General features: G+C 36.1%; 4 protein-coding genes across 4 annotated transcripts; all 4 read right to left on the bottom strand.

Moving 5' to 3' along the window:
• Positions 1 to 1,394: 1,394 nt before the first annotated feature.
• On the bottom strand, positions 1,395 to 2,164 carry LOC125202447 (dirigent protein 21-like). Its single transcript, XM_048100841.1, has one exon. It carries the CDS (start codon positions 2,130 to 2,132, stop codon positions 1,545 to 1,547), a length of 588 nt encoding a protein of 195 aa, XP_047956798.1. The 5' UTR covers positions 2,133 to 2,164; the 3' UTR covers positions 1,395 to 1,544.
• A 3,763-nt stretch (positions 2,165 to 5,927) lies between these two features.
• On the bottom strand, positions 5,928 to 6,654 carry LOC125202177 (dirigent protein 21-like). The gene has a single exon (XM_048100537.1). The coding sequence runs from the start codon at positions 6,634 to 6,636 to the stop codon at positions 6,061 to 6,063; it is 576 nt and encodes a 191-aa protein (XP_047956494.1). The 5' UTR covers positions 6,637 to 6,654; the 3' UTR covers positions 5,928 to 6,060.
• Positions 6,655 to 9,318: 2,664 nt separating this feature from the next.
• LOC125200418 (dirigent protein 21-like) lies at positions 9,319 to 9,897 on the bottom strand. Its single transcript, XM_048098062.1, has one exon. The coding sequence runs from the start codon at positions 9,895 to 9,897 to the stop codon at positions 9,319 to 9,321; it is 579 nt and encodes a 192-aa protein (XP_047954019.1).
• A 2,273-nt stretch (positions 9,898 to 12,170) lies between these two features.
• Positions 12,171 to 12,752, bottom strand: LOC125200408 (dirigent protein 21-like). The gene has a single exon (XM_048098056.1). The coding sequence runs from the start codon at positions 12,750 to 12,752 to the stop codon at positions 12,171 to 12,173; it is 582 nt and encodes a 193-aa protein (XP_047954013.1).
• Positions 12,753 to 13,378: the final 626 nt, after the last annotated feature.

Below are 13,378 nucleotides of genomic sequence, written 5' to 3'. Positions count from 1 at the left end.
ACCAAAACTAATGAACGTGGACAATTTTTATATAGTCAGTCCATTCATTAAAGTGAATTTTTATTTTTTTACTTGGATTTTGATATCTTAAATTATGTCGAGTAACCTATTATACACATGCAATTTTGAAGAAAGATACTCCATTTAGTCTTCAAATCCACTAACATTTTTTTCACTATTTTTTCCTCTCCCCTTCTCTCTCTTATTTGTTCCCATCTCTCTCTTACTATTTATACATTTATCTATTTCTTAAAGATAGAGGGAGTATATAAGTTAAGGTTTATTGAGGTAATAGAAAAAGGAGTGTAACTATTTTTCAAACAAGTTATCTCTTAATACATTTATCTATTTTTTAAAGATGAAGGGAGTATATAAGTTGAGGTTTATTGAGGTAATAGAAAAACGAGTGTAACTATTTTTCAAACAAGTTAATTCAGAACCTGCCACTGCATAATTCATAAATATATTCATCTACGTATTATTCAAAATAATTTTAATTTTTTTTAATTGATTTTATTTTCGTTACATTACAATATTGCATATGGCCCAAATTGGCTTCAAAGTAAATAATAAATATTGGGCCGTTACAGTCAAAATTAAATAGACCTTCTCTAACTTGCCCATAAAATTGTGGCAAAGTGATGGATTCAAAAAAGTAGTACTGTAATACAAACACATGTAGTTTGATTTTTCAAATTAATTAGTAGTATTATTCTTATTAAAGTCACGGCTGCAAATTTTATTAATTATGTATTGGTTTTTTTTTTGCACTGCAAATTAGAGAGGGTATTTGGACAATTAGTTAGTACTATTATATTTCCTTATGCTTGTATATGGATGATCCAGTATTCTGTTTTTTCTCTTGGTCGAACACACTTTTTCTTAAGTCTGGTAAGAAGATTTGGACTTCGTTGTTCTATGTTATTTCTTGCTCCATTTGATGGTTGTGAAACAAGGCGATTTCTTAAAAGACGGAACCAAATTGATATATATGGAGAAGAAACTTATTCTTTAGAGATTGGGATCATTGTATAAAGCTTTATGTTCGAATCTCCCATTTCTACCGAGCCAAGTGCACGAGGAGTCGCCCAATTATAGTAAAAAGATGTCCCGAAAAAATCGACAAACCATCACTACTTAATGGTTGTTACTAAGATGACTCTTCCTTATACTCTTGCCTTTTGATTTGCTGGTATCATGTTAGACCGGTTTTGTTTTGCTCACGTCTTTATTTTTTTGTGTTTTTTCTTGGTTCTGCTTCCTTTCGCTACCTTGGATTGTTTACATTGTTGACCGATTTGTATCTCGACTTGCTCACTCATTTTACATGTGATTTTGAGCTTTCATATAAAAAAAAATTCAAACTTAACAATATGCATGACATAATTCCTTAGTAAACAATAAACACCATCCAAACGGTGAAAAACTTTTATTCATAACATAAACGGTTTCTTACAATCATAAAAACAATAATTAAAACTTTGCATAAAACCTCAAACAACACATAAATAAGATGTCACAACAACACACTTTAATTATTCAATTCAAGTGCTCGGCCACACAATCTCATGATCAGAAGTAATCACATAAATTGTATATTCAAGAACAATATAACTCGCAGGCAAATCCATCGAATAAGTGCTCGTAATCGCATATCCCCTAGCGAAACGGAAGGCGCCGGTGCCCCCGATCACCGGCACCTCCCTGGACGGGGCGAGCAGCGGGTTCCGGCCCGCAATGCAGACCGTGCTCCCGTTGTACTCCCCCGAGGTGATGTGGAAGTTCATGGTGAGTGCGACGGCCAGGTTTTGGAGGTCGGCCGAGGCGGCCGTGCCCTGGGCCCGGGCGACCTGGGCCGATTTGATGTCAGGGTCGGCCGTGACCCGGTCGTCGAAGACCATGACCTGGCCGAAGACCGTGGGGGAGGTGTCGGTGATGGAGGCGTTCGCGACCCGGAAAAGCGTGGCGTTGGGGCCCGCGCCCGGGTCGTGGACGTAGAAGTGGAATTTTGTTAGTTTTTTGTGGCCTTTGGTGATGGTTTCGACCCACGCGCCGGTGGCGCGTGCGGTGGGGAGGAGGAGGAGGAGGGAGGTGGTGGCTATCAGCATTAGGGCTATGGTGAGATTCTTCATCTTGGGGGAGGTGTTGGATGAGGGTGATTGTGTGTTTGTATTTATAGAAGGATTGTGTTGGGAATTAATTTAGGGTTTTGTTAGGAATAATTATTGTGATGAATTGATTTTGAAGTAGTTTGTAGATCCAATTTGAAGTTCCACTTGTGACAAGTTGGAAGTATATTACTCTCTCTATCCATTAATACAACACCAATTTTGACATGACACAAATTTAAAGAAATATAATAGAATGTGAGTATAAAATATTGGTGGAAGGTGAGTCCTACTTTTATGTATAGTATTAATTTTAAATTGAAATGTGAGCAAAATAAAGTCGATGGAATATGAGGTCCATTAGCGAAAATAGTAAAATATCAAATGAGATATTTATTGGTGGACGGACAGAAATGGCGAAATGGACACATATTGATGGGCGGAGAGAGTACACTGTGAGTACATGAGTAGTTATAAACTTTGATCAAATTCTGATCAGTTTTATGAATACGAGAAACAAAATATTAAATCTGAAAATTTAATTTTACTTAATTGTCCCAATGTCGTTTAGTTAGGATCAAAACGATGTTATTTTATTGAAATTAGGAATTTTCTTTTTTTTGTTTGCTTATTTATTCACTTAAGTATTCTACATGTATGTGTCACCTCATAAAAACTAATGCACATTACTGCATTATTGTTGAAACAATTGTAATAATTGAAACATCGTACTTTAAAATTATATTTTCAAACTTTATGCTACTAATTAAGCTTTTCTTAAATTTTATTTTAGATGACTGATTACGTTATGCTTATATATTTTTTAAAAATAACTCGCTACCACGTTATAGATCTGACTTTTTATTATATTATATCTAAAATACTACTTGGAAAATAATTTAAAGAAGTCAATGTTGATCAGATTAAACTATATGTAACATCCTTAAATTAATTTAGACTTAATGTTTGAGCTCATAGACCTTAGCTGTATATTCCTAGAAACTATACTTAAAAGGAGAAGAAGTTTGCACGTCGGAATTTTTTGGTATTTTTATGCAGTGGGAATTTTTGTACTTCTGCAAAAGAGAAGTCTCTTAAATCATTTTTGTCCTTTCGATATTTATTTATTTATTTAATGTGTATTTTTATATTTTTGTTGTTAGTATGTCTTGAATGTATATAGTTTGCTGCTAGCCAAACGGATGTTATGTTACTGTTTAGGCCCTAATTGTCTTATTGGACCTATCCCATCGTCTGTGCGCATATTTATATGGAAGTATGACACATAAACTCTATAATCCGAAATCAATCTGAATACAATCTGTCCTCAGTTTCCTGCCTATGGACGTAGCCAACACAACGTTGGTGAACCATGTAAATTTGTGTCTCTTTATATTTGTCTTGATTACACAATTGATCTATTCTGTCACAACATTTCTAGTCATTATTCTCTCTCCCCTTACTTATCATCAAACACTATTATTAATCCGACAAAAGAAAAATCATGACTAAGTGCTTTAGGGGTGTTCGGTTTGCAAGATTGTATCCGAGATTAAATTTGTAGTGTGTTTGGTTCATGAGATTAAACCCTGCAACCCAATCCTAGATAGATAATCATGAGATAATTAGCCATAGCTAACCTCCTATGACTAAAATAATCTCACAACTTAATCCTAGATTGTATCTTGGTACTCCCTCCGTTCCGCGCGCGATAGTTGAGTTATTTCTTTTTCTGTACTCGTTTTAGAAAAAACGATAATAAATAGTTAAAGTAAAGAAATAGTAATGTAAGAGAGAATAATGTAGATATCTCTCTTACTTTATTTTTTTTCCATTTTAACTATTATTATTATTTTTTTAAAACGAGTGCAAAAAGTAAAATGACTCAATTACCGTGGAACGAAAGGAGTATTATTTTATCTTTGAAACCTAACACCATGTTAGATTATTATTATTAGTGTTGCCTTAAGTGTCATAAGTTTAGAAGTATTAATCACAGTTATTAAATTCATGCAATTAAAATGTTCTCACCGTCCGAAGTTCCATTTATCATATCACATTAATCAAAGTACTTTAATAATCATTTTCTATCAATTATTCTTATGGATAGGCTTAAAGTCCAAAATGATCAAAGGATCATCACATTTATTACTTCAATATTAATGTACAAGAACCTCATCCAAATTGTTTTTCAATGAATAAAGCCCTTTAACAAAATGGCCCAATTCAAGGAAAAGAAGGCCCAAATAACTAAATCAGCATAGCCCAACTCGGACACAGCCCATTAGCGGCATGTGAAAGAAAATCGAAACCAGAGCATTCAATAAACAGTGCCAAAAATCACAAAATTTACGGAAATTTCCAACTTTGTTGTTTCGAAAACACAATTTAAGCATAAAATATGGAAAGATGAACTGAAATCCCGACAAATAAAAAAGAATCTACACCGAAAATCAAACGAGATTTGGAGTAATTTCTGGAGAAAATGTAGCAGTTCGTTGAGGATTTTCATCGAACAGGTGGAAGTCATACAGTCAGAGAAACATAATCCGACAAATAAGCGTAAAATTCCCTTCGTCATTTCCTCAGTAAATCGGTTGAAACACAAACAAGCGTATAAGTTTCGAAATCTTGAAACTCATGAAGAGGCGAAACAATTTGGTTAACCCAAAATCAAACATTTAATCAAAATATAAGATGTTACTTGGACATTTTATCCAACAGTTGGGGAACACCGTACACGAAACCGAAAAATGGCGACACTTTTCTTCAAAAACAGAAGCTTATGAAGATGAATAATCAAAGGAAGGAGATAGACGAACGATTTAAAAGGCATTCAGTCATATGAACAAACACGTTGTGTGTATGGAATTCATGCATTGAAACAAGGCGTGAATTCTAACATTTTCTACTTACACTTACGGCGGACAAGGGGAACAACAAAACATGCCCTATAATCAATATAAGCTCTTTCCCCATTATTTGTCTCACTTTGACTCGGTATGTATTTTAAGAAATATGTTGATTAAAAATTTAGTAAAAGAAAGAGTATATTATTACTACCTTCGTCCCCCAAATATTGTTCCACTTTGATCCGGCACGAGTTTTAAAAAATATAATAAAAAATGAGTTGAAAAAGTCAGTGGACTGTGGGTCCTACTTATATATTTAGTTCTATAATAAAATGTGAGTAGAAATGAGTTAGTGGAATATGTGGTCCAATACCAAAAATGGTAAAAAGTGAAATGGGACAAACTTTGGGGACAGACGGAAATGGCTAAATGGGACAAACTTTCATGAATGGAGGTAGTATTATAGTACTATCTCCGTCCCACGATAGGAGTCACATTTGGTACGAGCAAGGATTTTAAGAAATGTAAAGAAAAGTGGGTTGAATAAGTTAGTGGTCTATGAGTTCCACTTATATAGAATAGTATTAGTTTTAGAGTGAATTATGCAAATGGTCTCTGAACTATGCGTTTTGCACGCAAACGGTACATGAACTTTAAAAATATGTCCCTGAACTAAGATGTAATCACATTTATAGTACTTTTTCAATATTCATCACAATTTTACACCAAAAATGCCCCCAAGGTCCCAACGCATGGAGGGCATTTTTGGACTTTATATCTAGGTATTGGATATGATATTTTCTCTATCTCTCTTGAGTATTGAATATGATATTTTCTTATAGTTTGAGTACCTAAAAATGATATTTTTTATTTCACATTTTCAGTCACTTTATGTCAGATCATCTTTCTCTCTTCTTCTCTAAAACTTTTAGAAAATAAAAAATTAAAATAAAAAATACGATAACAGTCAAATAAAAGTCCCTAACTTTATTACTATTAACTTTCGATTTTTCCCATGACATCGTAGAAATGTCGAAACCCCTTAATTTATTATACAAAGATGTCTAATAATAATAATATTAACAATAACAATAATAAAATCATACACACAACATATGTCTACGTGAGATCACATAAACAGTATACTCGAGAACAGAATAACGCGCGGCTTTATCATACAAATAAATTCCAACAACGGCGTATCCCCGAGCGAGCCGAAAGGCGCCCGTGCCTCCGATCACCGGGAGCTCCCTCGTCGGTTCCAGCAGCGGATTTCGGCCGGCAATGACCAACGTGCTCCCGTTGAACTCTCCCGACGTTATGTAAAAGTTTGCGGTCATGGCAATGGCCCCGGCTTGGAGGTCGGCGTAGGCGGACGTGCCCTGCGCCCGGGCGACTTGCTCAGATTTGATGTCGGGCTCGGCCGTGACGCGGTCGTCGAAGACGTTGACCTGGCCGAAGCTGGTGGGGGAGGTGGAGGTGATGGAGGCGGTCGCAACGCGGTACACGGTGGCGTTGGGGCCGAGTTCGAGGTTGTGGACGTAGAAATGGAGCTTTGTGATTTTTTTGTTGCCTTTGGTGAGGGTTTGGACCCACGGGCCCGGGGCGGGGGTGGCGGCGGTGAGGAGGAGGAGGTAGGAGATTGTCAACATAAGAGATGTTGTTAGTTTCTTCATCTTTGGAAGATTGGAGTGGGAGAGTTGGAGGTGTTGAGTAAGGGTGATTATGCAAGTAATATATATAGGGATTATGATATACTAATATGCTAACTGATTTATAACTTACAATGTACATCCAATCGTGTACTGCCACGTGACACGAAATATGTAATATTGTAAACACTAAAATGCAATATATATTTGTAGAAGTTATAAATAGATTTCAGCAGATTGCATTTTAGTTATAGACAAATTGCATTATTTATTGTTGAGTCGTGCATTTTAGAAATAAACAGTTTAATTTGCATTTTATATATAAACGGATTGCATTTATATATGGTTTATTTTACATTGTAGACAATTTATATATAGTTAAAATGCAAAGTTAACAATATAAAATCCAATTTGCCAATAACTAAAATGCAATTTGCAGAAATCCATCTACGGCTTCACAAATATATACTGCATTTTTGTGTTTACAATATTGCATGTTTCATGCCACGTGGCAACACGAGATTAAGATGCGTCATAATGCTCTAGGGATGTAATCAAATGCTAACTCTAAACAGTGGCGGACGCAGAAATTTATTAGAGTAGGGGCTATATATTCAAATTTTGTATGGGATAATAATTTTCTTATACTTTTCTATTTTAGTAGGGGCTTTTACACATTAATTCACACAAATTATTAACAAAATTATAAGATTTTATAACTAAAAAAGTAAAAAAAAAAAATTGGGGAAGGGCTTAAGCCCTCCCCCACCATAATGTGTGTCCGCCAGTGACTCTAAATATTGTACAAACTCCAAACTATGATCTGGACTGTTAGAAAATGTTAACAGATGACAAAATAACATCAACAAAAAATGTTAACACCGTGTTGGTATTGTGTTGACATCAAAATCTTAAAATTTTACGCTTTGTTGACATTATGTTGACGTTATGTTACATTGTGTTGAAAGGATTGCAGCTATAGAAAAACCATTAAAAATCTCAACAAGGTTATGAGAAAGCAAAATGAAATGAAAAGGGAAAAGGAGGGCATTGTGTGAAGCACTGAATTGTGATATGTTGTGTGTCCACATTCGTGTGCTGTCTCTTTAAGTATTTATTTCATGATTTTATAGTATTATATTTCCTTAGATAAGGCAATAAAGTTGAGTAAATTACAAACTCTTTTGTGGTATTCTTTGACGTTTCTTTCTCGTTTCATATTGAGAGAGTCGAATACTCACTACAACAAATATGTATTATAAGGGCGCTAAATTAGAGACGAAATCAGTTGCGTCGTAAAGTTTTAAAGGAGAGTTTAAATTTGAGACGCAACAAAATTGCATCCCTAAAGTAGGGACATATAATATAATTGCGTCTCTAATCATTTTAGTTAAGGACGCAATAGATGCGTCTCTAAATACAAAGGCAATAATAAACAAACACAATCGCATCTCTAATCTCAGATTAACAATCCACTCGATTCTCCTATTTTCTGCGCCGGATCCCCTGTCGCGTAGAACGTCCCCTCTCATGGAGGCTCCCCTGCCGCCGCTCTCACCGGAGAATCTCTCAATATGAAACGAGAAACAAAAAAGTGTCCTTAGACTTCTTTTTTCTTGTAGTGACTCTTTGTTTCTTTAGGATGTCTTGAAATAAAACTCTAATTATTTCTTCAAAATCGTTGTTCTCCGCTCCTCCACATCTTCATGTTGTATTGTTTTGCAAATGCTTTTCGGGCTAACTCCTTGTTAATCCCAACCTCGGATTTGTAATTTGTATTTTCACATTTAATATTAATTAAAATAGCCGATTTCAGCATCGGATTTATTTGCCCACACATGAGAAACCCACGCTTTCATAATTGTGTTTAGACTTGTTATTTATTTTAGTACTGTATTTCATTAATTATAGTAATAGAGTCGAGTAAATTATAATCTCCTTTTTGGGTATTCTTTGCCGATTCTTTCACGGTCCATTTTAAGAGAGTCTTATGTGATTAAGTACAAATACTCTTTGGACTTTGTTTCTTTAGGATGTCATGAGAAATGAAACCCTAAATATATCTCCAACACCATCTTTCTTTTATAATAGTTGAATTGTTTCGGGTTAAAATCTAGTTATCTCAACTGGTGCTTTCATCTCGAACCCATGCCAAATTCTGCGGTACACTAACTTTTTCAATCCATTTTCTATGTACATTTCTTAAAATCCGAGCCAACTCAAAGTGAGTATCATGTACTCCATCTGTCCCAAGTTACTTGAGTCGTATTACATTTTGAGTTGTCCCAAATTACTTGAGTCATTTTTGTTTTTAGCTAAAAACAAAACATATGATCACATCTACTTTATTATTTCTTTTACTATTCTCTCTCTTTTTTTCTGTTACTTTATTCACTCATCCACTTTATTGAACTCACTAAATACAACTTTCTTAAATCTCGTGCCGAAAAGAAACGCATCAAATAACGTGGGATGGAGGGAGTATATATGAAATTGTAGAGAAAGTTATGATTCTCATTTTGCACCAATTGATAGAGATAAGACACACTATACGTATTCGTACATTCATTTCGATACCATAATCTTTAAATAACAAGTTTCCAACTATTGTAACTTCCGATTTCTCGCATAACATCACGTAAATGGAAAAAAAACCATTTTATTTATTTTACAAAGGACCATAATAATAATAATAAATTTTTGCATTCAAAAGCCCGTCCAAACTATCTCGTTCGAGCGAGTGATCACATAAATCGTATACTCGAGAACAGAATTAGCCGTCGCAAAATCAAATGAATAAGGAGTGCTAACGGCATATCCACGAGCAAGGCGGAAGGCGCCGGTGCCTCCGATCACCGGTATCTCCCGCAGCCGCTCGGTCAACGGAAGGCGGACGGACACGCAGAGCGTGCTCTTGTTAAACTCTCCCGCGGTTATGTAAAAGTTGACGGTCATGGCGATGGCCACGGTGTGGAGGTCGGAGTAGGCCACCACGCCCTGGACGCGGGCGACCGGCTCGGTGTTGATGTCTGGCCCGGCCGTGACGAGGTCGTCCAAGACGTTGACTCGGCCGAAAGTGGTGGGGGAAGTGGAGGTGATGGAGGCGGCCGCGACGCGGTACACGGTGGTGTTGGGGCCGGACTCGTGGTTGTGGACGTAGAAATGGAGCTTTGTGATTTTTTTGTTCCCCTTGGTGAGGGTTTGGACCCAAGGGGCCGGGGCAGCGGCCGCGGCGGCGAGGAGGGAGGAGATTATTAGCATAAGAGCTATTGGTAGATTCTTCATCTTGGAAGATTGAAGTGAGAGAGTTGGAGGTGTTGAGTAAGGGTGTGATTATATATGTATATATATATATATACATACAAGAATTACTCTCTCCTCCGTCCCATAAAGTTTGTCCCAATTTGATCCGGCGCGGATTTTAAGAAATTGTTTGATTCTGTATTAAACGAATTAGGTATATAGTGGAATAAAGTTCCACATTGAGGAGATTGAGAAGTGTATTTAATGTCTATTTATGGTAGATTTCAAGTGGTACAAACTTTGTGAGACAGGACAAAAATGGTAAAATGGGACAAAGTTGTGGGACGAGGGAGTATATTACTACTAGAAGAAATTTAGGGTTTTACAAGAATGAACGATCATGATAGATTGATTTTGAAGTAGTCGGTTAGTCCCTCTACTGACCTCATTTTTACTCTACTTACTCATCTTTCTTTTGTTTAGTTAGAGAAGAAGTCCGAAAAAAAAGTATCCTAATAAAGGCAAGACTTGCTAGGGCAGAGTATATATTGAGTTATAAATGAAAGAGGAAGAGAGAATAGTGAAATACGACGACGTTATAAACATTCAATATTCAGTGTCGAAGAAATATTCCGAAAATGAACGATTAACTATATCATTTTGAATCCTAAATTATATCCATTTTATATAAAATATGTTCAATTACATTAATACTGACCTTCCTCGCGAGGCCACACATGAGAAACCATTTAACTCTCCCGTCTGTCAATAGATGTCCTATTTTTGCTCAGTTCCAGATTTAAAAAACCATTTTAACTTTGCAAAAATAAAATAGTATTAAAAGTTAATAGGACGTGGATTCTACTTTTATATGTTGATTTCGTAATAAAGAATGAATAATGAAAAACGGTAGAATATGAGCTAAGCACATTTTTGGTACCAAATGTTTAAATAATCACATTTAGGGTTAAGACGACGGATAATCACATTTTAAGTGCCACTTTTACCATTTTGCCCATGAGGCCATTAAAGGCATTTCAGTGTTTTACATTGTAAGTTAAAACACATAATTTGCAATCCCCTTAATGGCCTCAGGGGCAAAATAGAAAAAAAAAAGTGACACCTAAAATGTGATTTCCCGTCGTCTTGGATGATAAATGTGATTATTTGGACATTGGGTACCAAAAAGGTGTTAAGGCCATCTCCAACCATTTAAGCCAAATCCAAACCCATTTTTGAGTATATGTCACACCAAAAAGTAGTTTTACTCCAACCATTTATACCATCTTTAAGTTTACACCATTTTTGAGTATTTCTCTAACAAAATTTTGGAGTAAACACCATATTTAATGTTACTTCATTAAAAAACTCAAAAATGGGTTTGAGTTTGGTGTATGGTTGGAGAAATTATCTACACTAAAAATGAGTTTTGGCGTATGGTTGGAGATGGTCTAACGTCATTTTCTGGTTACCATTTCTTTAATTCAGTATATAATAAAATGTGAGTGAAGTAAGTTGATAGAATATGGAGTCCACTTGCCAAAAATATTAAAAGTGAAATGAAACATTTATTGATACATTCTTTCTAAATTCATACTCCATCCGTCTATAATTGAATGTATCATATCTGACCGGCACGAGTTTTAAGAAATTGTTTGACTTTATAAAATAAAGTGGGTAGGAAAAATTAGTGGAATATGAGTCCTACTTTTATATATTGGCTTGGCTTCATAATAAAATGTGAATGAAATGAATAAGTGGAACGTAGAACCCATTTACCAAATTCAATAAAAGTAACATTGGAAGAACAAAAAAGAAGGTATAGATCATTTAATGACGACAAAGGGAGAAAGAGAGTCCAACTACATATAGTTATGTCATTAAGTATGAATAGTCTCTGGTTCTTTAGGATGACATGAGAAATAACTAATTGTTTCTCCATCCCTATCTTTCTTTCAAAATCGCCGTTCTCCTCCTTCGCTTCTTCATTTTGAATTGTTTCGCAAATAATCTTTGGGTTAGCTTCTAGTCAACCTCAATTTGCGCTTTCAATGTCCTTCCCCACCACATTATTTTACATTTTTAGTGGTTGGAATTAATAGTATCACATAAGTTACCAGAGATAGCATTTTGCTTAATTAGATTATGGTTCTCATTTTGTACCAGTTGACGTATAACCATAACCTTTGAATAACAAGTCTATATAACTTTATTAGTATAACTTTCAATTTCTCACATAACATTCTCATGCAATTGGCAAAATAACATTTTACAAAGTGGTCTAGATCATTAATAATAATAATAATATTTTGCATTCAAGCGCCCGTCCACACTATCTCATGAGAGTGAGTGACAACATAAATGGTATACTCGAGAATAGAATAACCCGTCGCAAAATCAGACGAATAAATACTACTAAGGCAATATCCACGGGCGAGCCGGAAGGCGCCGGTGCCTCCGATGACCGGCACCTCCCTCGACCGGTCCATGACCGTGATGTGGGCGGCCACGCCCAGCGTGCTCCTATTGAACTCCCCCGACGTTATATAGAAGTGGGCGTTCAACGCAATTGCGAAGGATTGGAGGCCCGCGTAGGCGGCCGTGCCCTGCACCCGGGCGACTTGCTCGGAGCGGATGTCTGGCGCGGCCGTGACGAGGTCGTCGAAGACATCGACGTGGCCGAACCTGGTGGGGGAGGTGGCGGTGATGGAGGCGTTTGCGACGAGGAAGACGGTGTTGTTGGGGAGCTTGGGGCCGCCGTCGAGGTTGTGGACGTAGAAATGGAGCTTTGTGATGTTTTTGTTGCCTTTGGTGAGGGTTTGGGCCCACGGGGCGGCGGCGGCGATGGAAAGGAGGGTGGAGATTATCAACGTAAGAGCTATTGGTAGATTCTTCATCTTGGGGAGTTGGAGGTGTTGAGTAATTAAGGGTGATTATGTATGTATATATATAGATGAATTTACATAGAATGAATAGATTGAATTTGAAGCAATCGGTCAGTTATTTTTATTAGTATAAATAGTGTTAATGGTGGACGACATCCAACACAGGGAAAAATATTGAAAAATATGATTAACAAAATATTGAAAAATATGATTAACTTTTTTTTATAAAGTGGAATTTATATTTCACTAAAAATTTTCAACTCATACTATCTTCATCTTTTAAAAATACTCCATTCGTCCCATTTTAGAAGTCTCATTTGAGTTTGGCACCGGTTTTAAAAAATAGTGTAAAGGAAAGTTGGTGAAAAAAGATAGTGGAACGTAGTACCTACTTTTATACTCCTTCCGTCCCAAGATAAGTGACTTGTATTCCTTTTTGGGGTGTCCCACTATAAGTGACCTATTTCCATTTTTAGCAAAAAGTCATCTCTCTTACTTTATTCTCCACCTACTTTATTCTCTCTTCTCTCCTCTACTTTTCTCTCTCTCATACTTTACTCTCTCCACTTTAACTTATTTAAATACCATTCCTTAAATCCCGTGCCCAAAAGAAGTAGGTCACTTATCTTGGGACGGAG

Source organism: Salvia hispanica, chromosome 1, assembly GCF_023119035.1.
Source record: "Salvia hispanica cultivar TCC Black 2014 chromosome 1, UniMelb_Shisp_WGS_1.0, whole genome shotgun sequence".
NCBI lineage: Eukaryota > Viridiplantae > Streptophyta > Magnoliopsida > Lamiales > Lamiaceae > Salvia > Salvia hispanica.
The sequence above is the reverse complement of the archived record's forward strand: the minus strand, read 5'-3'. Positions and strand labels throughout refer to the sequence as shown.